We start from the raw sequence: 24,181 nt of genomic DNA, 5'->3' as shown, positions 1-24,181 counted from the left end.
ATTTTTCAAATTTTCCAAATGACTAATGTAATATAAATTAAGCTTTAGTTAAAAAAAAATTCAAAGAGCAAGATAGACAAATAGATTTTCCTGTAGTAGAGAGTGAAATACTTATTGATTTGGTTTCAGATTTCACAGTGATATAGGAGTTAAGAAGAAATTACTTAGGCAGATAGCGAGGGTATAGTCCTTGGTAAGGTTTTCCAGAAAAGCAGCCCCAAAATCATTTTCTTCTCTAACAAAGAGCAGCCTGTGAAACTGAGCTGCAGACATAAACAACCAAGCTGTAAGCTTGCACAGGTGAATGCCAGCAGTTGTGCCCACTGGACTATACTACCTGGGACTAGGCATGTTCAAAATGGTGGCTACATCTTCTCTTTTTGCCAGCCATGTGTACAGTAAGGAGCAGACAAGATGGCAAGAGCCAGAGCTCCCTCTCCCCTCTCCCCTCCCCCCTCCCCCCTCTCCCCTCTCCCCTCTTTCCACGGTCTCCCTCTGATGCCGAGCCAAAGCTGGACGGTACTGCTGCCATCTCAGCTCACTGCAACCTCCCTGCCCGATTCTCCTGCCTCAGCCTGCCGAGTGCCTGCGATTGCAGGCGCGCGCCGCCACGCCTGACTGGTTTTTGTACTTTTTTGGTGGAGACGGGGTTTCGATGTGTCGGCCGGGCTGGTCTCCAGCTCCTAACCGCGAGTGATCCGCCAGCCTCGGCCTCCCGAGGTGCCGGGATTGCAGATGGAGTCTCGTTAACTCAGTGCTCAATGGCGCCCAGGCTGGAGTGCAGTGGCGTGATCTCGGCTCGCTACAACCACCTCCCAGCTGCCTGCCTTGGCCTCCCTAAGTGCCGAGATTGCAGCCTCTGCCTGGCAGCCACCCCGTCTGGGAAGTGAGGAGCGTCTCCGCCTGACCACCCATCGTCTGGGATGTGAGGAGCCCCTCTGCCTGGCTGCCCAGTCTGGAAAGTGAGGAGCGTCTCTGCCCGGCCGCCATCCCATCTAGGAAGTGAGGAGCGCCTCTTCCCAGCCGCCATCACATCTGGGAAGTGAGGAGCGTCTCTGCCCGGCCGCCCATCGTCTGAGATGTGGGGAGCACCTCTGCCCTGCCGCCCCGTCTGGGATGTGAGGAGCGTCTCTGCCCGGCCGCCCTGTCTGAGAAGTGAGGAGAACCTCTGCCTGGCAACCGCCCCGTCTGAGAAGTGAGGAGCCCCTCCGCCCGGCAGCCACCCCGTCTGAGAAGTGAGGAGCGTCCTCCCTCCTCGTCCGGGAGGGAGGTGGGGGGGTCAGCCCCCCGCCCGGCCAGCCGCCCCGTCCGGGAGGTGAGGGGGCGCCTCTGCCCGGCCGCCCCTACCGGGAAGTGAGGAGCCCCTCTGCCCGGCCAGCCGCCTCGTCCGGGAGGGAGGTGGGGGGGTCAGCCCCCCGCCTGGCCAGCCGCCCTGTCCGGGAGGCGAGGGGTGCCTCTGCCCGGCCGCCCCTACTGGGAAGTGAGGAGCCCCTCTGCCCGGCCAGCCGCCCCGTCTGGGAGGGAGGTGGGGGGGTCAGCCCCCCGCCCGGCCAGCCGCCCCATCCGGGAGGGAGGTGGGGGGGTCAGCCCCCCGCCCGGCCAGCCGCCCCATCCGGGAGGGAGGTGGGGGGGTTAGCCCCCCGCCTGGCCAGCCGCCCCGTCCGGGAAGTGAGGGGCGCCTCTGCCTGGCCGCCCCTACTGGGAAGTGAGGAGCCCCTCTGCCCGGCCAGCCGCTCTGTCCGGGAGGGAGGTGGGGGGGTCAGCCCCCCGCCCGGCCAGCCGCCCCGTCCGGGAGGGAGGTGGGGGGGTCAGCCCCCCGCCCGGCCAGCCGCCCCGTCCGGGAGGGAGGTGGGGGGGTCAGCCCCCCGCCCGGCCAGCCGCCCCGTCCGGGAGGGAGGTGGGGGGGTCAGCCCCCCGCCCGGCCAGCCGCCCCGTCCGGGAGGGAGGTGGGGGGGTCAGCCCCCCGCCCGGCCAGCCGCCCCGTCCGGGAGGGAGGTGGGGGGGTCAGCCCCCCGCCCGGCCAGCCGCCCCGTCCGGGAGGGAGGTGGGGGGGTCAGCCCCCCGCCGGGCCAGCCGCCCCGTCAGGGAAGTGAGGGGCGCCTCTGCCCGGCCACCCCTACTGGGAAGTGAGGAGCCCCTCTGCCCGGCCAGCCGCCCTGTCCGGGAGGGAGGTGGGGGGTCAGCCCCCCGCCCGGCCAGCCGCCCCATCCGGGAGGGAGGTGGGGGGGGTCAGCCCCCCGCCCGGCCAGCCGCCCCGTCCGGGAGGTGAGGGGCGCTTCTGCCCGGCCGCCCCTACTGGGAAGTGAGGAGCTCCTCTGCCCGGCCACCACCCCATCTGGGAGGTGTACTCAACAGCTCATTGAGAACGGGCCATGAAGACAATGGCGGTTTTGTGGAATAGAAAGGGGGGAAACGTGGGGAAAAGATTGAGAAATCGGATGGTTGCCGTGTCTGTGTAGAAAGAGGTAGACATGGGAGACTTTTCATTTTGTTCTGTACTAAGAAAAATTCTTCTGCCTTGGGATCCTGTTGATCTGTGACCTTACCCCCAACCCTGTGCTCTCTGAAACATGTGCTGTATCCACTCAGGGTTGAATGGATTAAGGGCGGTGCAAGATGTGCTTTGTTAAACAGATGCTTGAAGGCAGCATGTTCGTTAAGAGTCATCACCACTCCCTAATCTCAAGTACCCAGGGACACAAACACTGCGGAAGGCCGCAGGGTCCTCTGCCTAGGAAAACCAGAGACCTTTGTTCACTTGTTTATCTGCTGACCTTCCCTCCACTATTGTCCTGTGACCCTGCCAAATCCCCCTCTGCGAGAAACACCCAAGAATGATCAATAAAAAAGAAAAAAAAAAAAAGGAAAAAAAAAAAAAAGATGGCAAGAGCCAAGTGGAAAGTCCACGTACATAATAAGATTACAGTGGGGTGACCAGCCTTCCCCTCTAACCGTGTAAACAACATCACACCTGGTCAAACCAACCTGAGAGCCCTATGTAAATCAGACACCCCCTTCTCAAGCCCGCCTATAAAATCTGCTGCAGTCGGCTGCCTTGCCCCTTCTTTCGGATGCCTCTCTCTGGCAAGGAGCTGTTCTCCTCTCTCCTTTCTTCTGCCTATTAAACTTTTCATTCCTCAACCCACCCACATGTGTCCGCGTCCTTAATTTTCTTGGTGCAAGACGACGAACCTTGTGTATTTACCCCAGACAACGATGCTACTTCAACAGTGCAACTAAACTTTAAGAAACCTCCACAAATTTTGATGCACTACCAAAGAAGGATACCACAATTATCTGAAAAGCTGTAACCCTCCCTTTCCCAGCTTACATATCTGTGTGAGGCAAGATTTTCTTCAAAAACATCAACTAAAACAGCAAATCCAAACATTGAATGCAGAAGCTGATGAAAATCTAGTGTTCTGCTATTAAGCTGCACATTAAATATATGTGCAAAAATATAAAATAGTGCCACTCTCCTCAATTTTTAAACATGTAGTGGGTTTACTACTGTGATTTTTAAATAAATAAATATTTAAAACATTTCTGAATTTTGATTTCTAACATGGCATATATTGATAGATAAAACCATATGAACAAAAGATTTTTGCAGACCTTAATAATAATTTATGACTACAAACTGATCAGGAAACCAAAATGTTTCACAGGATATATGTCTTGAGAATAAATTCTTACTTAATATCACCTACTAATAAATATCATTACCAGAATACAAATCTGGATCAGGTTTGTCTCCAACTACTACTAGACCACGCTGCCACAATCTGAGATCAGATAATCATAAGAAGCCCTCAAATCACCCAAAAATCCTTAAACTATATTCACTATGCTGTGTAAGAAGAAAATAAAACAAAAAATATGGAGTTCTATGATTAAGATCTAGGCTCTGGAGTCCAGCCTGCCTGGCTCTACCACTTAACCTCTCTATAACCCCATTTCCCTATCTATAAAATGAGGAAAATCATATTACCTACTTTATAGTATTGTTGTAATGATGAAACCATTAACTATAATAGAACTAGAACAGTTCTGGGCACACAGTAAGACTTTATGCTATGATAATTGCTATGATATGATAAATGATGTACCTTTTCAATGTCATTGCTAAGAGAAAAAGTAGGGTCCCCAAAATAACTTCAGTTATTTGGTTAATTTACTTAAGTTAAAAACTAGTTGTCTGGCAAGGAAAGATAAATAATGAATGACAGTTTTGAATATTTAAGAATACTCATGCATTCATTTATTAAGCAATTAGTTTTAGAGCTTAAGTATCATATAAGGTACAAAGTATTTAAAGATGAATATGGCATGGACTTTATGCCAAAAGTAGTAAATGGATGTCAAGCAAACCTGAAATACAATTAATTCTAAGGCTCCTTTTTATGCTTGTTAAGAACAAATGGCAAGTGGAATGTAGCATATACCACAGTCTAGGCATGTGTGTTTATGCATATTTACAGAATGTCTTTTCTTTATTTAAATCTCAACAATTCTGTGTTTTCTTAGCTAAATTTCCAAGAGAAAAAAATTTAAAAAGTGTAGCTTGAGCAAAAATTATATTCTTATCAAGGTATGCTGAAATTTTCTACATCATAGTGGGGAAGGTATCAAAATTAAGTAAATTAATGTATTTGAAAATGGAAGGCAAATAAGTAATTTAGAAACTGAAAATTTAAACAAACAACATGTTAGAATTTTTGCAGTGTTTTTCCTATCAGTCCCACATTTCTAGGAGACAAACTGACTCACTGTTCACAATCTGCTTAGAGGAAAATAAAAATAAAATAAAGCCTTACAGAGAAGTATAATTATATAGGAATGGACACATGAAGACTGATAATATTTTGCCACATTCTCTCTCCATTCCACTATTATCTTTAACCAGATCATTCACTTTAACTTTAAAATCTAGCAAAATTGTTAATATAACCAGAATGAAGTACTGGTTTACGTTAAAAGGAATCTATGATTAAAATTTGGGAGAAGAATTTACAGGACATGGCATATTTTAAGTTAATGAATTTGAGTTTAGATGATGTTTAGCTGAAGTGCATTTCTCTTCAGGGATGCTATTAACAGTTTTTCCATCTTATTTGTTCATTAACACAGAGAACTAAGGATTCAGAAACAGTGTAACATAATAAAAGTAAAAAAAAAAAAAAAAAAAAAAAAAACTGGCTTCAGGGTTAGACAGACCTCAAATTCTCTTAAGTCTATCAATGAATAATTGTGTGGGTCAGATTATGTTATACAAGCTAACCCCCAATTTCCTCACTGGATAAAATGAGGACAAAACCTACCTCCTGGAACTGATGGACTAGTTAAATGAGGCAAAGTCTATAGCACATAAGGGCTTCTTGAAAGGTAATTGTTGTAGCTTCAAGTGAAAAATAAGGCCTATTAGTCTTAAATTTGGAGGTTAAGAAAAACTCATTTAGGTTATAACCAGTAAATTTCACATTTTTTTCCTTCTCCTCCAAAGACCATTTAACATTGTCACAAAAATACCATACAATTATCACCATTTGCTGTTTTAGACACACATGCATAGCCAATAGCAAGATGGTGTTGCATTTTAATCCAGCACTGTATAAAAAGCTTGAACAGTGCCTTCTTGCCCACGGTAAAACAAAAATTTTAGTCCCTTCAATGGCTCTATATTTACAAACTTTTAGCTAAAGGAACAAACATTTAAAAGCTGTTATTGTACCAAAAATAAAGTATTTGAAATTCCTACAGTAAATAAACTTTACGGTAAATGTAAAAACATAAGAACCACTCATTCTCTTTTAACTTCTCCTAGATAATGCACACTAGAGTCTCGAGAAATAGATACTTTGCTGTCAGGTGGCTACAAAGCTCTATCATAAAAGTAAAACTATTTCAGGTGTAAGAAAGATCATTTTCATTTTCACAAGTAACAACAGCTGGGAAGAGTTCCACTCCATTTTTAGATAATTCTTGTTAATGAAATCAAAGCATATTTCTTTCGTTCTGTCCTCCTTCCCCTACCAACACCAAGTCATAACTTAACCTAGACATTCTTGGAAAGACAGTAGTCATCTCCGCTTTACTGATAGCAAGCATATAGGTGAATCATCCTCCTTTCGGTCTCAAATTAGAAACTATAGGGAAAGGGTCATTTTTAGTTTGTTATTTATATAAGAAAGAGAGGGAAACACAGGCACTTCTGCTCTTTAAGATATGAATCAAACAAAACAGTATATTTCTGATTGTAAAAGGTAAAATAGAGCAAGAAAATGCTCAGTTCACAAAATTTCTCATTTTCCCATCACTCTAAAATGATAAATGTAAGAAATTATTTGAGCTGCTGCTGTTGCTATTTAAAAGCAACATACCTCAACACTTTGGCCATGAACTCTTCGCAGTTGTACAAATCTGTATCTACAGAATAAAGACTCCTCAGACGTGTCCTGGTATAGTGTGTGTTCCACCTAACAAACTCTGCTTACCTCAGATATTTGAAGCTGAACCTCTGAAGTACACATTGACTACCTGACTACCTACATCTCTAGGTTTTCTAGAATTTGCTCCTGTTTTGAGCGTCAGAAAAAAAAAATTCACACAGAGTGTACATTACTTGTGTGGCCTTGGGCAGAAAAACCATTAGTAAATTAGGATGTGATGCTGTATTCTTAGAATTAGTAAGATGAAAGAAGCATTATTTTAAAGAACAATTACTATATTTCACAATTATAACTGAAGATCTTACTTATCAAAATGTCATTAAAACCACTACCTTAATTTTATGTTAGGATGCTTTTTTTTTTTTTTTTTTTTTTTGAGACAGAGTCTGGCTCTGTTGCCCAGGCTGGAGTGCAGTGGCGCAATCTGGGCTCACCACAACCTCCACTTCCCGGGCTCAAGCAATTCTCGTGCCTCAGCCTCCCCAGTAGCTGGGATTACAGGCATGTATGAACACGTTCGGCTAATTTTTGTATTTTTAGTAGAGATGATGGGGTTTCACCATGTTGACCATGCTGGTCTCGACCTCCTGGCCTCAAGTGATCCGCCCGCCTTGGCCACTGCATCCAGCCTGTTAGGATGATTTTATCATGTTAAAAAATGTGAAGAAATAAAAAACAAAATGATTGCTAAAATAATGTATATACTAGAACAATTAGAAGACAAAGTTAATACAATATCCAAAAAAAAAAAAAAAATGCAAAAGAACAAAGGTGATTAACCAACCAACAAATAAAACATCTTACTTAAAAAGGTTCTTCACAGTCTGGCTCCATAGTTTCCTCTCCTGCCAATACCCCTCATATAATCTACTGCTCTGATAATATAGGTCTGCATGGGGCTCCATACCAGGGTTTCTCAACCTCAGCAATGCAGACATTATAAACCCAGTCATTTTTTGCTGTAGGAGGCTATGCTGTACATTGAAGGATGTTTAACAGCATCCCTGAAACTCTACCCATTACCTGTCAGTAGCAGCTCCCGTATCTTCCAGTCATGACAGTAAGAACTAACTCCAGACATTGCCAAGTTTCCCTCGGGAATGGAGAGCATAAAATAATCCTGTTGTGAACTGCTCTGTATCCCTGTAAACATTGCTCTCTCTACCTGAAATCATTTCCCCCACCTCTGCAGAACTCATTTTTCAAGACCCATTTTCCATGCTGTTGCCTCCACTGTGAGGTTTTCTTCTAGTAAAAGTTACTCATTCCTTCTTTACTATTCACCTTCTTTGTTTTTTTCTGTTCTATTTTCCCCTCTAGATAGTGAGAACCTCCATCTTATTATTCTTTGTATTTTTATTAATTTTAGATGTTCAACAAAGCTTGATTATTAAATGAATATAAGAATATGAGCCTCCACAAGATAACCCACCCATTGCCAAGGGGAAACTGGTTCACTGAATCCCACATTGAACAATACATAGTCCTTCAGTTCTATCTCTTTTTTTTTTTTGCTTTGCTTCTAGGAAACAAATTAAATGACATACTCAATTTTAGTAACCCAAGGTCCTTGGTGTATCTAGTTATGTGACTTTTTTTTTGGTCTTTGTTTAGGTTTACATTTGAATCATTCATTATTTAACAAGTCTTGCCATTAGAAGTTGCTTCAAATTCTTTTTGAAATGTAATTAGCAAAAACTTACATAGAAATATAAAACCAAAATTTTACATCATGAAGATCTCATTTCATGAAAAAATTTCAAAAAAAGATCTAATTACTCTAATCAACATTTAAGAGTAATTTTCAACCCTGATCCCATGTTAACACAGCATCTCTACAGTTATTTCAAGAGCTGTCATAAAATTTCCAAAGAAAAGTCTGCCTTAATTTTGTGTGCATACACATTATGCATCTAGATGATATATGTGTAAGCCTACACTTTTTGGGAGGAAAGTAAATGAACTAGAAACCTGGAAATATTAAACAAACACCAACAACAAAACAATAGAATGCCACACTCCAAAAAGTCTGAAGGTCATTGACAAGGAGAGACCTCCTGAATATTCTGTGCTGAGGTTTATTTGCCATCTAAGCAGCTTTTGCAGCCTGAGTTATCTACATTATTTCTCCAATCTTGGAATTGGTCTCTGTTGCCATAGCTTTAAAAATAATCTTAGCAATGTCGATTTTTAAGTATCGGTCCTAAATTTCTATCGAAATTAATCATTTTAATTCTCAGTTTTCCTACAGATAATTCAGGGTAAAAAGATTAATTTAGTGCCACTGGTCAATTCTTAAGGCAACGCAATTAATTAATCAAGAGAGTAGCATCCACCTTACTGGACTGGAGAAACTTCATAGAATAAATATGCAAATCCAATATCCTCAAGGCTGACAAGTTTCTATTATTAAACTGCTAACGTGTTTATTTCCCCCACAATAGCTGGATTTTTGTCATGAATACGCATTAAGCCCTGTAGTGATTAGCAGTGATGACTAGGTGACAGTGAGGACACTACTTGAGAATTTGCATTTGACAGATCATTGACACACAGTCACAGTTCTTTTTTTCTCTTCACTTAAACAGGAATCATGCAATAGGAAATGAACCAGAGCTATTAGAGATTATTCAGGTTTAATAGCATGCATCCTTTTAGCTGGCGTTAGAACAATACACAATGTGGCAGAGTTAAACAGAGACATCAATTATATTCTCAGACCTGCTAATATTTTTGACAATATTTAAATACCACATCCCTTCAGGGCATGGCTTTTTTGCCCTCTCAGTTACACACCTGTCAAGTGTTTAATTTGCCAAAGGGAAACAGTTTGATTTCTAAGGGCAGTCTTAATACTGAAGAAGCAAATTGAAAAAATTAAACATTATTGAATAGAAGTAATGAGAAGGATCTGAGGGGAAAAAATTGAAGGCTTAATTCAACATGGTATGTCAGCATCTGTCATTAATACAACAATATGATCATGTTCTCCAATATGCTGCATATACCTCAAGCTTTTCAATTATTCAGTCCCTTTACTTCTAAAAAAAAACAGGAGACTGATGGAGAGGGAGAATCAGAGGGTCGTATTTTCTAATAATAGTAAAAAAGATGGAGATAGTAAATTGCAGCTGTCATGCATATAAAATCATACATTTGAAAACAGGTAAGGTATGAGGTAATAAATATAAGCTAGCCATTGGTCAGATTTGTGTAGCCACTGGTTTAAAAGAATAAATTTAATTCCTCAATTCATTAATTATTAAATTATAATTATTAATAAATCAGCAGTTGGTAAACTACATAGAAAATTTAAATCTGACATGACAAAACTCTAGAGTACTTATATTTAAATTTTAGAATAGAAACTAATATAAGTTTTTAAATTTTTACTCTAGTCATGTAAGAAAGAATCTGGTAAACAAATGGAATTGAATTAGTAAAGAATGGAGATTTAAAAAAAGAATCACAGACACTGTAAAAAGTTATTAATGATTTTAAACAAAAGAAAATTCTTGGCATCTAGGGATCAACTTTCTACCTTTGAAAAAAAAAAAAAGAAGAAGAAGATGTGAGACAGGCTCCAAAGAAAACTGAGTGCTAGTTCTACTCTACTCTTATAATCAAGTCACTTAACCTCTCTAAGCCACTGTAATCTACAGGGTATAAACTAGGTGTTTTCCTTGGTCCCTTTCAGTATTAGTTTTCCCCTGTATATGAACATGTGATCAAGAAGCCCGAAGTCCAAAAACATGTAAGACATGTCTCATAGAATTCACAGACCTCACAATTTATGTAGTCTTAAAATATATCAGTTGTCTATCAACAAAATAATAAGATAATGCTGTAGTTGGTCTCGGTCTCAACAAATTTCCAAGTAGGTTTCATCTGAATCACGGGGGACCCAAATAGTCTCAGAGCCCATATTCTACTTCCATATGGAAATGGTAAAACAAGCTTAATAGGCCGGCCTATTTGTCCCCTCCTTTCACGAGACACTGTATGCACAAATAACTATTCCTTTTACATAAGACTGTCTACAACGGAAATTTCAAGTTATCTCACTGGGCCAGTGGTATATCCCAACAGACTTGCTAGCACTCTTTTTGTTTCAACTTTTCTTCTCATTCTAATCATGTTTTCACATAACATATTAAGAATAGAAGATATCTGTTCAACTTCTTTACACTCTCTGAAAAAGCAGATAATTTCCACAACATAATTATGCTTTTATTTGGGATACTGGTTTCTCCAAAAGCTTACCAATCCATTCTGAAAACCAGTACTTAAAATCAATCTTGCCAGGCGCGATGGCTCACTCCTGTAATCCCAGCACTTCGGGAGGCCAAGGCGGATAGATCATTTGAGGTCAGGAGACCAGCCTGGTCAACATGGTGAAACCCCATCTCTACTAAAAATACAAAAATTAGCTGGGTGTGGTGGCAGGCACCTATAATCCCAGCTAGTCAGGAGGCTGAGGCAGGAGAATCTCTTGAACCCAGGAGATAGAGGCTGCAGTGAGCAGAGATGGTGCCACTGCACTGCAGCCTGAGTGACAGAATGAGACTCTGTCTCAAAAAAATAAAAATAAATAAAATCAATCTTTTCAATAACTTGTAAAGGAGACAAACACAATTACATATAACAACAACACCTTAAATTCATGATCATGACTTTTAAAACCATTAAATAGACATTTACTATAGAAAGGTATTTGTGAAGATTCTTCTTGACTTAACTTTTTTTGCTACAAAATATTTAGATTAAGAAGTTATATGACATTAAACAAATTCATTCTCTCTTATTACTATTTGTTCTTTTGCATTAGCCACACTTTGGGGTTTAACTGGAGCTGTTCTTTCACTCAATTATGAAACTAATCTTCAAGTTTCATTTTTAACCTTATAAGGCAGAATATTTGCTAGCAAGTCATCTATAACCATTAAATTAATGCTAAAGACATTAGAATGAAAACTAACTTGGATTGAAGGCATAATTAGATTGACTTCAAACCTTGAAGATAACATTTTAAAAATATTTTTAAAGCATAGAAATGGTGATTAAATTAAGTAAGTTCAAAGAACATCTGACTTCAGTTTTCATTCTGTCATTGCGAAATGTTTCAATTTTAATATAAATGCTAGGACTTTTTAATGCTCATAATTTTTACAGAACAAAAAAGCACTGTGTTACATTTAGAAGTTCTAATGTTTATCACCATCTGAGCTGTCATGGAAGCAATTGCTACTTACACTCTTTAAAGAAGTGAGAATTGCAATTCCTCTAACTGATGACAATGTAATTATTCCTTTTACTGTCAAAATAGAGGTGATTTCCCTTCCTCATACACATGATTACACATGCAAATCCAGGCTTATCTGAAATCTTGTAAGTATACTGAATGTCCGAATCTGAATGAGCAAGATCACATGAACAATGAGCCTCAGTGATGATGGAAACTAAGTCTACAGCCAACCATCCTAAACATATTTTTATCATCCGTTTTTCCTGTAGAAACTCATTCTTCAGCATCCACACAGCTTTCAACACAATGTCATATCATCTACAATATACAGCAACAACCATTACAAAAATAACTAGGAGGAAAAAAGCCACAGTGAATCTGAATGTCTCATTTGGAGGTTTAAATGACTTCATTAACTATTCATTAACACAGAAAAATCAGCCTTTCAGAAAAACACAAGCCTTTCACAAGATCTATGCCATGTCGTGAATGCCTGCTTGGGTGAATGATGTCCTACCTGGTCTTTCAGCTGCTGTACAGAAGTCTGAAGGCTCAGAATCTGACTGAAGAGAGGGCTCTGCAGGACTGACTTCAGAAGGCTCAGTTTGTCTTCATTTGCTACATCCCCACGTTCTCGCAGCTTGGTTTGCAAGCGCTCTGCTGCATGCAGGGCCCGATTTTTGTCTATACCAAAGAGCAGCATTTGTCAATAACAGGATTCAAAGGACACATGTCCAGCCTAAGAGGACTCCATCTTGTAGAAATTCTAAAACTATTTCTATTGAGTGCATAAAATTGTCTCTTTTAAATTGAATAAAAAAACAGTAGGCCGGACCCAGTGGCTCATGCCTGTAATCCCAGCACTTTGGGAGACTGAGGCGGGCTGATCACTTGAGCTCAGGAGTTCGAGACCAGCCTGGCCAAAATGATGAAACCCCGTTTCTACTAAAAATACAAAAAATTAGCCGGGCATGGTGGTGCGCTCCTGTAACCCCAGCTACTCAGGAGGCTGAGGCAGGAGAATCACTTGAATCCAGGAAGCAGAGGTTGCAGTGAGCCGAGATTGGGCCACTGCACTCCAGCCTGGGTGACAGAGTGAGACTCCATCTCAAAAAAAAAAAAAAAAAAAAAAAAAAAAACCTGTAGAGAAAGTACACATTTTTTAATGGAGTACAAAAATACAAAACTGAATACTTTTTAACATTTTAAATATCTTTCTCCAAAATTAAATAGCAAACAAAATAGCATATTTACATCTGCTTCAAACCAAATCAATTCAAATAATTATTGAACACGGTACAAATCAGACACAAAGTTGCTAAAAGTAAATATATTGAGTAACTATGTCCTACTAGTCCTAGTGTCTTACAAGCATACTTACACCAGACAGTTTCCACCACAAATAATAGTTAAAAACCTTTCCCTGAAACACAAACATATACACTTACACACTCTCATATGTGAAGCCAAAATTTTTTTTTAATGAAGACTGTTCAGATGTATTACTTAGATTCATGATGGTAACAAGTATATCTATTTAAACGTATTTGCCATATCCCAGTAATGTTAAAAAGTGGGAATGGGTGGGGCGCGGTGGCTCATGTCTGTAATCCCCGCAGTTTGGGAGGCTAAGGCGGGTGGATTACTTGAGCTCAGGAGTTTGAGACCAGTCTGGCCAACACGGTAAAACCTCATCTCTACTAAAAAAAAATAAAAAAAATCAGATCAGTGTAGTGGCATATGCCTGTAATCTCAGCTACTCAGGAGGCTGAGGCAAGAAAATCCCTTGAACTCAAGAGGTGGAAGTTGCAGTGAGCCGAGATCATACCACTACACTCCAGCCTGGGCGACAGAGTGAGACTCCATCTCAAAAAAAAAAAAAAAAAAAATTGGAATCATCACCAGAGATACTTTCTATAGCACCAAATCTGAAATTGCACAGAAAGAGGGTAATTAAAATATGAATTGATGTTGATCATGGGTTCACACACACACACACAAACTTAAACAAACAATATTTACTCATATGCAGAATTTTAAAAATAAATGATAAAGATACACATGAGCATCTTATTCGGTGTTATATGTCCCATGTTATCACAGGATACAAATCTAATATTAATTTCCACATCAATTTTTAGAAAGTGTGCAACTCAGCACAAAACAGAATAAAGACTAGAAAACAACAGTTTAAATAATTCTATATTTGCCCTTTCCTTTCCACTTTCCTATTAAGAACTTTCCCACGTGCACTAGTAGTCTTTACAGCATGTGGGTTTAGTATAAAATGGGAAGTGAAGGAAATGTACATACATGCATTTTCATTACCAGCACAGTACCAGGAACAAAAGTCATCATAGTGATCCCACGACCACAAAAACAAGTCCTTCTCCCGTTACTGTCACTGACTGTCACTCTATCCCTCAAAACCCACCGACATCAAGGTATCTGCCATAATGATTAAGGTGCCAGAATGAAATCCAAACACTTTCCATTTAGTCATACCCAAAGAGTTACCTGGAATAGGGCAAGGAACTACAATGTCAGATAATTGCATGTATTGTACCATACCTGATATATCTACCTGTAACATGGTTCTACAAACTAGTTTCTTTAAAACTAAAGAGCAGTGGGAAAAACAGTTTATTAACACATGAGTCTGGGAAATCTAGATATTTCAACCTAAATTATCTAATGTAGAAATTAAACTGCCTTAAAGCATAAGACTAAGCAACATTTTTCTCTTTATCAATTAATAGCAAGAGCTCAGTAGAACTTCACCTGCCAGAAGTAAAAGTAATATCTTCTTTCAGTATTAAAAATACTGCTAAACTTCCAGATGCTTTCCAGAAATAGATATTAACCAGAATTAGGCTCATAAATCAGAATTGGGCTTACATTAAGCTTTATTAAAACCCATAATTGGAAGAATATCTCATATGTTTTTAATTTTTGCTTATAAGTAACGTATTTTTACAACACTTTAGATGAAATTGTCCAAATACAGAAACATATTACCTTAATACAATGCTAGTAGGTAAAAACTTTTTAAATCTAGATACCATAGACAGAATCCTGCTATGTTAAACACAACATATGTCAAAAATCCCAATGGGAGGAGTTACAATTCTTATAAAAGTAGGCAGAAAAGAATAAGTCTTACCAATGGCTTCCAACATTTTTTTCAAAGTTCAGTGTTCTTCTCTGAAATGATTAACAGCAATTAAAATGGAACTCTGTGCAAAAAAAAAATAGAATGGTTATGTTTTATCAGAACTTTATATTCTAAAGCTATATACTCTGAAGAACACTTGATACAACTCTAATTCCTTTGACCATTAAAATCTTGTTGATACAACTTAAGATAGTTCGCTTTACAGACAATAAAGTAAACATTTTAGGACTTATTCAAAATTATCTTCTATGTATATATTTACCCATAATACTTGCATAAGGTAAAAGACATAAATTCTATTTTAAATAAGGTGGCAGAAGTTTCAAACATATTTCCATAAAGAGTTCTCAGTACAGACCACTATAATCTTGTATTCACTTACAGATCTTTAAGCATAGAATAAGGAGCTTACTTAACTCCACACAAGAAATTCTGTGGCAAAATCATAAGAAGTAGAAAACGTGATCCTGCCCTCAAAGGCTCACACTCCTAACTGAGGAGACAATACATGCATACCTATTAGAAATGAACTGTGAGCTGGGCATGGTGGCTCACACCTTTAATCCCAGCACTTCGGGAAGCCAAGGTGAGTGCGTCACTTCAGGTCAGGAGTTCGAGACCAGCCTGGCCAACATGGTGAAACCCCGTCTCTGCTACAAATACAAAAATTAGCTGGGTGTGGTTGTGCACACCTGTAATCCCAGCTACTCAGGATGCGGAAGGAGGGGAATCACTTGAACCCAGGAAGCGGTGGTTGCGGTGAGCCGAGATCATGCCACTGCACTCCAGCCTGGGCCACAGAACAAGACTCCATCACAAAAAAAAAAAAAAAAGGAAAAGAAAAGAAAAAAAGAAATGAATGTGACACTCAAGCAGTACCTGAACCACTGGAAGATAATACTTTAAATCACGGATGAAAAACTGAACAAAAGGGAGCATACAGTGTTAAATTTTTCAAAAGTTCTCAAAATACTCTCCTGACTATAATGTTCTCCTCTTTCCCATTCAAAGAAATCTTCTCAACTCCTTCAATCCACACATCTCATCTTTCTCTAACAATACGTAACTAGATTCTTTGAAATACTGGATACAGATCTGCATTGCTAACATCCACGTCACTAACCCATCTTGAGCCTTTGCTGCCGAACAAATCTGCACAGCTATCCCCATAGTTCCATCTCTCTTTTGCCTCACAGAAAACCCTGAATCATGAGGAAGACAGTCAGTCAGTCATTCCTTCAATAGAGAAAAGAAATCTACCACCACACGTTCTCATTTTTCATCTGGAAGACAAAATGGAATTTCTCTTAGAAAGAACAAGTCGCCTCCTGTTACCTCTTTAAGACAAAATTCATTTGGCAAAAAGGGAAGTATGTGATGTAGATGGGCAGATCTACAGAGCATCAATGTCTGCAATTAGCTCTGTGTGATAAGAGAGAACAGTACGTATTGACTTGCCTTATCCCAATGTAGAATATACTATTTGAAACATCAACTCCATTTCAAATGTTAAATTGTTTAACTACTGGCACTTGTTTTAAAAAGTGCCTTTGTGTCAAGAAAAGAGGACACTGGCTCTGACCTGGAATTGAAACTTAAACAGAAGTGTGGCCTTGAGCAAGGGACCTATCATCTCAACCTCAGTTTCTTTTAAAACACACTTACTCATTGGGTATATTTTGAAAAATGAGATAAAGTATGCCAATTTCCAGCTCATAGCATAACTTGTAACTATGATATATTTATTCAGGATTAATGTCCAGTCAGTATATTCCATATAGATAGGCATTCCAATGCCGAGCATTGCATTATTTCATGAGGCCTAATATAGGGAAATATTAACAAATAAATTGGTGATTTATTTACTCTTATTTACAAGGAGAATATGATACTCCTTCACAAAACAGCCTACTATTAGCCAATCCCCCTCAAAAACAATTAACTTCTGGCAATTAAAACACATAAATAGGCCGGGCGTGGTGGCTCATGCCTGTAATCCCAGCACTTTGGGAGGCCGAGGTGGGCGGATCACGAGGTCAGGAGATCCAGACCATCCTGGCCAACATGGTGAAACCCTGTCTCTACTAAAAATACAAAAATTAGCTGGGTATGGTGGAACCTGCCTATAATCCCAGCTACTCAGGAGTCTGAGACAGGAGAATCACTTGAACCAGGGAGGCGGAGGTTGCAGTGAGCCAAGATCGCGCCACAGCATTCCAGCCTGGCAACAGAGTGAGACTCCGTCCCCCACAAAAAAAAAAAAAAATTGGGCTGGGCATGGTGGCTCATGCCTGTAATCCCAGCAAATAACTTGAGCTCAGGAGTTCGAGACCAGTCTGGCCAACATGGTGATACCCCATCTCTATCAAAAATACAAAAATTAGCTGGGCGTGGTGCATGTGCCTGTCGTCCCAGCTGCTCCAAGAGGCTGAGGCAGGAGAATTGCCTGAATAAAGATGCCCCAATATAAGGAAGCCCAGGGCTACAAAAGTATGTTTAATCACCCAGGAGGAAGCATGATAGCAATAAAAAAAAGCATGGACTAGAGAGTCTCATAACCTGAATTTAAATTTCAACTAGCTATATGCCCTTGTTAAGTCACTTATCTTTTCTGAATCTGAATCTCTATTTATAAATGAATGATGTTTATAACGATTTGAAAGGATAAAATTATACATGTGTTTGGTATGCACATGAAAAAAATTCTAAAGATAGACAGTGTTCCTGACATACATGGGAGGTAGACCTCGGATTTAGAAGCTCACTGATTTATGAGAAGTCTGCAGAGAAAGTACAGCGTAGGCAGTTCCTAATTGAGAAAAACACTGTTGTCCAAAAGTTCACCTACAAGTCAGTTATGTTAAAACAGAATTACTTTTTCTTCCCCCCAAAAATACACAAAGGTTAAAAAAAAAAAAAAAAAAGCCCCCAGATGAGAGAGCTCTACTCTTTTGTATTTCAATGACTTTAAAATTACAGTTTCAGAGTTTCTTTTCTATGCTTGGATGTCCCTAAAATAAATGCATAGCTTTTTCTGAGATTTTTCAGGGGATTTCACCATTAGCAACCATGACAAAAAAATAAGAATTTTTAAAAATTGTTCCTTTCTGTGCCTGATACTCCTGTACTGAGGATTCAGTTCTAATTATAAACAAACTCATCTGTAATCACAAAATTTTTTAGATAGAGTCCATTCCCTTCAAATTGCAGCCACGAATTCCTCTTGTCACCTTTTCACCACACTACCATTTCCTTTCCCTTTTTGTCCATCTAAACACCATATGGAAACTTAAGGATACCTGAGTGATAACAGTGGGTCATGGCCAACTGGCATGACTTAAAGAAGATCCAACATGTCAGAAGAATGGCAAGTTCTGAGGAATTTTCTTTCTTTTTTTCTGGGCAATTCATGCTAAGCAGTGACAATAATGAATCAGAGAGGCAGAAAAGAGATGAGCTATGGATATGGTAAGAAGGAGTTCAGCACTAATGCTGAAGCAGAAGCAGCAATGATAACAGCAAACACACAGCACCTATCACATGCTAGGTACTATTCAAATCATGCTTCCAATTAAGTCCTTTAATACACAATCCACTCACTTTATAACAAGGAAAATGAGGTACAGACAGATTAAGTAACTTGTCTAAGGCCACACCGCTAGTAAGTGATGGAGCCAGCATCTTAACACAAGCCATCTAGCTCCAGAGTCCACAATTTAATTTCTACAATATGCTGCCTCTAGAAAGCAGGAAGATTTAACTTCCCTGTTTCCAAGTTCAAATAGACCATGCTCTACATAAAGTGAAACCAAAGGAAGAAATAGAGACCCAAAATGAATAAAGTCTGAAATGGAATAGACTGTTGTAGATAGTCAAATTAGCCAACTGTTCAGACAAGGTATGAAGAAGTCAGAATTATGTATATTAGAAACCACCGGTCGGTCTATCAAAGAAAGATCAGGAATATTCGCCATTTATGTAATGTTAATGTCCATACATCTTTAAACAAATCACTTTTAAAATCCAAGATTTTAATAAAAACCCTTAAGAAGCCTCTTTAAATCGTTATTCAAAGTACATTCAAAAACATTGCTTTTACATTTCAAGGTACTAAATCCCTCAACACAAAGAGAATTAAGAATACACAGTATATTGTTGTAATTGTTCAATTTTATTATTAGTTGTTGTTAATCTCTTATTGAGCTTAATTTGTAAATTAAACTTTATCATAGGTATGTATTTATAAAAATAAAAAACGGAAAAAAAAACATGGTAAAAGCATATCTCAGAGATATTGCAGGATCAGTTCCAGATCACTGCAATAAAGTGAATCTCTCAACAAAAGGGGTCACATGAATTTTTTGGTTTCTCAGTGCGTACAAAAGTCATGTTTACACTACACTGTAGTCTATTAAATGTGCAGTAGCATTATGTCTAGGAAAACAATCTATACACCTTTATTAAAAAAGTTTACTGTCAAAAAATGCTAGTGATCATCTGAGCCTTCAGTGAGTCATAGTCTTTGAGCTGGAGGAGGGTCTTGCCTTTGTGTTGATGGCTGCTGACTGACGGGTGGTGGTTGCTGAAGGCTGTGGTCACTTGAACAATTTTTGAAAATAAGACAACAATGAGCTTTGCCACATCGATTGATTCTTCCTTTCATGAAAGATTTATCTGAAGCATGTGATGCTGCTTGACAGCATTTTACCCACAATAGAACCTCTCAAATCCTGCTCCTACTTTATCAACTAAGGTTATGTAATAGCCTCAACCCTTTGTTTTCATTTCAACGATGTTCACATCTTCACCAGGCATACATTTCATCTCAAGAAACCACTTTCTTTACTCATCCATAAAAAGCAACTCCTCATTCATTCAAACTTTATCATGAAAGTGCAGCAATTCAGTCACATCTTCAGACTCCATTTGAAATTCTAGTTCTCTTGCTATTTGTAACACATCTTCAGTGACTTCTTCCACTGAAGTCTTGAACCCTCAGTGTTATTCATAAGAGTTTCAGAATCAACTTCTTCCAAAGTCCTGGTAATGTTGATATTTTGCCTTCCTCCCATGAATTACAAATATCTTAATGGCATTTAAAGTAGTGAATCCTTTCCAAAAGGTTTTCCATTTACTTTGCCCTAATGTAGCAGAGGAATCATTAAGTACAGAAGCTATAACTTTACAAAATGTACTTTTTCAATAATAAGACTTGAAAGTCAAAATTACTCTGTAGTCCAGGGGCTGCAGAATGGATGTTGTGTTAGCGACATGAAAACAACATTCATATCTCTTGATGAAACTCTATCAGAGCTCTTGGATAACCAGATGCCTTGTCAATGAGCAGTAATATATTTTATAAGAACCTTTTTCTGAGCAGTAGGTCTCAACAGCGGGCTTAAAACATTCAGTAAACCATGCTATAAACCGATGTGCTGTTATCCAGTCTTTCTTTTTCCATTTACAGAGAACACAGGCATAGCAGATTTAGAATAACCCTTAAGGGCCCTAAAAATTTTTGAAATGGTAAATAAGCACTGGCTTCAATTTGACATCACCAGCTGCATTAGCTCTTAATGAGAGAGCCTCTTTAAAGCTTTGAAGCCAGACATTGACTTCTCCTAACTACTTAAGTCCCTGATAGCCTCTTCTTTCAATATAAAGCTGTTTTATCTACGTTAAAAATCTGTTGTTTAGTGCAGCCACCTTCATTAATGATCTTAGCTAGATCTTCTGGATAGCTTTCTGAAGCCTCTACATCAGCACTTGCTGCTTCACCTTGCACTTTTATGTCATACAGACGGCTTCTTTCATTAAACCTCATGAACCAACCTCTGCTAGCTTCCAACATTTTTTCTGCAGCTCCCTCACCTCTCTCAGCCTTCACAGAATTGAAGAGAGTTAGGGTTTTGTTCTGTATTAGGCTTTGGCTTAAGGGAATGTTGTGGCTGATTTGATCTTCTATCCAGACCACTAAAACTTTCTCCGTATCAACAATAAGGCTGTTTTGCTTTACGTGCGGTCACTGGAGAAGCTATTTTAATCCTTCAAGACCTTTTCCTTTGCATTCACAACTTGGCTGTTTGGCACAACACACTTAGCTTTCAGCCTATCTCTACTTTCAACATGCCTTCTTCACTAAACTTAATTATTTCTAGCTTTTGGTTTAAAGTGAGAGGCATGCAACTCTTCCTTTCACTTAAACACTTAGAGGCCATTGCAGGGTTATTAAATAGCCTAATTTCAATACTGTTCTGTGTCAGGGAATAGAAAGGCCTCAGAAGAGGGAAAAAGAATGCGAACGGCCCGTTGATGGAGCAGTTGGAACATGTGCAACATTTATTAGGTTCACCATCTTAAATGTGCAGGGCTGTAGCACCCCGAAATAATTAAAATGGTAACATCAAAGATTACTGATCACAGACCACTGTAACAGACATAATAATAACAAAGGGCATGAAATATTATAAGAATTAACGAAACGTGACACACAGACACAAAGTAAGCACGTGCTGTTGGAAAAAAATGGCACCAATAGACTTGCTTGACACAAAGTTGCCATAAACCATCAATTTATTTAAAAAACATGCAATATCTGCAAAGCACAATAAGACAAAATTCAATAAAACAACATAGACCTGTATATATGGGGTAAGGTCCTATGTTTGGTTTCAGGCATCTACTGGGGGTCTTGGAATGTATCCCCCATGTTCCAAGGCGTGGGACAACTGTATTCAAATCTGGTACAGAAAAAATACCAGTTTCCCTCTAGCTGCTGTTCATGTATCCTGCTAGTGGCCATATCACTATTTGGTTATAACTGAACCTAAAATCTGTTCCAATAGGCTTAGCTCTCAGAACCACAAGACATACCAATAACAGCTCAATGAATTCAATATCTGTGAGGCACCAGAGTGCTAGGCAAGTGCAGTTTATACACGTTCCATCATGCATGTGGGGACTCTGACCATCTTGCTCCCCACAATAGCCTCCCGTGCCTGACACATTATTCCAGATAACACAACAGAGAAAAGGACAGGCCAAGGTCTTACTCAAGGTCAAACAGCTAGTAAATGGGAGAACTTGGAATTGAACCCTACTGTCCCATATTTTAAAGCCCAAACTCTATCACACTACCCATATTTTCCAAACTGTCTCACAAAAATCACATGGTGAAAATATATTGTCAAATTTATAAAAAAGAAGATACAGAACAAGGTATTAAGTTGCTACACTTTGTACAGAAGAAGAGGAGGGTAATTGCTTAGGTAAGTAAAAATCGATTGGTGTATGTTTATAGAAGCATAGACTATTCTGCAACTTTTTCAAAGACAATGATAGTGGGATATGGCAGGGCTGAAGGACACTGAGATAATCTTACTTTGCACTGCATTACTTTTGTGTTTATCAAATTTTATACCTTAATAGAGGGTTGCCAGATTTATCAACTAAAAATACAGGATGCTAGTTAAATTTGAATTTCAGGTAAATGAATAATTTTTTAGTGTATGTCCCATGCCACACTTGGGATATATTTATACTAAAATCCAATTTTATCTGAAATTCAAACTTAACTTGGACATCTGTTATTTTATCTAACAATCCTACTATGTACATGCTAGCTTAGAAATAACAACATATAAAATCATTTTAGCTTTCACCCTTCCTGTAAAACTTTAATATAATGAGACAGCTGCCTAATCCTTAATAAATCTCAAAGATTTTACCTGTGACCATATGATTCTCCAACAACTTGTTGCTAACACTAGTGTCAGCAGGGGATAAAAATAAAACAGAATATTTGGTATTATTTAGAAATAGGAACTGATTAACTGAGTAATCATTTTACATTTCAACAAGTTGTAATGGTAACATGTAGGCACAGCTTTTACGAAGTAGAGAATCAGCGTTTGAAACATAACACAAACCATTCTGCTCAATGCAGATTATATGGCAACTAACAAGTGAAAATATGTTTTATGCTAAAAATAACTCTATGAAGAGAAACTGCCCAAATGCATACAATTTTCTACTTATCTTAAACAATTCTGACTGAAAAAGGAATACAACATTAAAAGGGCTTGTTTCAATGGCTTGCAGCTTGTCAAAGTTGCTCAGCATCTGTTTTTGCATTTAAATTTACCATTTCTATCATTCATAGTTGCCTCAGCAGTACCTGAAGTAAGCAGACGAAGGCACAGTTGTAGTCAATTGCAAGTAGTTTTTCATAAATCCAATTGTCCATAACAGCAATACTTATACTTTCAGTCATAATTCCTAATTTTGGGTAACATTACTGAACTATAGCTCTAAAAGTACAGAAATGTCACGGTACCCACCAAATCACGTAGTCATCCAACAGAAATCACTCAGTCTTTTCTTAGCATCTGTTCTTCTGAACTTCTCCCTCATTTTTATAGGCTTTGATCAAAAAAGCATTCATGAATACAATTTTTATTTTCAAGTAGACATTTATAAATCTTCCTAAATTTATTCAATGAAAATAAGATTAATTCAATTTTGCCCACCAAAATGAAAGAAAATCAAGTATTAAAGAACCTTAACTTCACAACATACTTGAAATACTGATTAATATTCTTGTTCTTTCTTTATGAAACTGCCAGATAAATTACCTGAAATGGAAATGCTGTAGTCCCAGCTACTGGGGAGACCGAGGCAGGAGAATCGCTTGAACCCAGGAGGTGGAGGCTCAATACAGCTCAATCCAATTTTATCTGAAATTCAAACTTAATTTGGACATCTGTTATTTTATCTAACAATCCTACTATGTACATGCTAGCTTAGAAATAACAACATACAAAATCATTTTAGCTTTCACGCTTCCTGTGAAACTTTAATATAATGAGAGAGCTGCCTAATCCAGCCTCCGCTGGATACATTAGGCTTCCTAATACAGCCTCCGCCTCCTGTGTTCAAGCGATTCTCCTGCCTCAGTCTCCGCAGTAGCCTGAGATCGAGCCACCACATTCCAGCCTGGGCAACAGAGCAAGAGTCTGTCTCAGAAAACAAAAAGAAAAGAAAAGAAAATGCAGGGAAGGTCAAAGGAGTAGAAAAGGACTCAAATTCTGTCATTCACTGATTCTGCAAATACACATGGGGCACTTACATGACTAGCATGTTGTCTAGTAGCAGAATTGGAGAAATGATGATACAATCTGGGAACTCACGTACAAGTGAATGAAAGGAAAAGAAATGAACAATTAAAATACAAGAACACAAAGGAGGGACACCCAAGCTTAACCGAGAAGTCAGGGAAACTTCCTGGAGTCACAGACCCCTGCACAGAGTCTT

General features: G+C 39.3%; 1 protein-coding gene across 25 annotated transcripts in view; it reads right to left on the bottom strand.

Annotated features, from left to right (window-relative positions):
- Positions 1–24,181, bottom strand: part of MPDZ (multiple PDZ domain crumbs cell polarity complex component) — a 176,782-nt gene that overhangs the window by 132,530 nt on the left and 20,071 nt on the right. For 24 of the 25 annotated variants that reach the window (XR_010148765.1, XR_010148764.1, XM_009456297.5 and 21 more), the window contains 2 exons: positions 14,858–14,930; positions 12,212–12,378 (listed from right to left, as the gene is read on the bottom strand). Coding sequence is in view for 23 of the 25 variants with exons in the window: in XM_009456297.5 (XP_009454572.2) it covers positions 12,212–12,378; positions 14,858–14,873 (183 nt within the window). In the remaining 2 variants the exon portion in view is untranslated. Of the gene's footprint in view, positions 1–12,211; positions 12,379–14,857; positions 14,931–23,208; positions 23,291–23,502; positions 23,884–24,181 lie in introns of those variants that run through there. The other variant, XM_054657908.2, reaches the window with a different exon arrangement.

This window comes from Pan troglodytes, chromosome 11, assembly GCF_028858775.2.
Source record: "Pan troglodytes isolate AG18354 chromosome 11, NHGRI_mPanTro3-v2.0_pri, whole genome shotgun sequence".
Classification (NCBI taxonomy): Eukaryota; Metazoa; Chordata; class Mammalia; order Primates; family Hominidae; genus Pan; species Pan troglodytes.
This window is presented reverse-complemented; position numbering and strand designations above follow the sequence as displayed.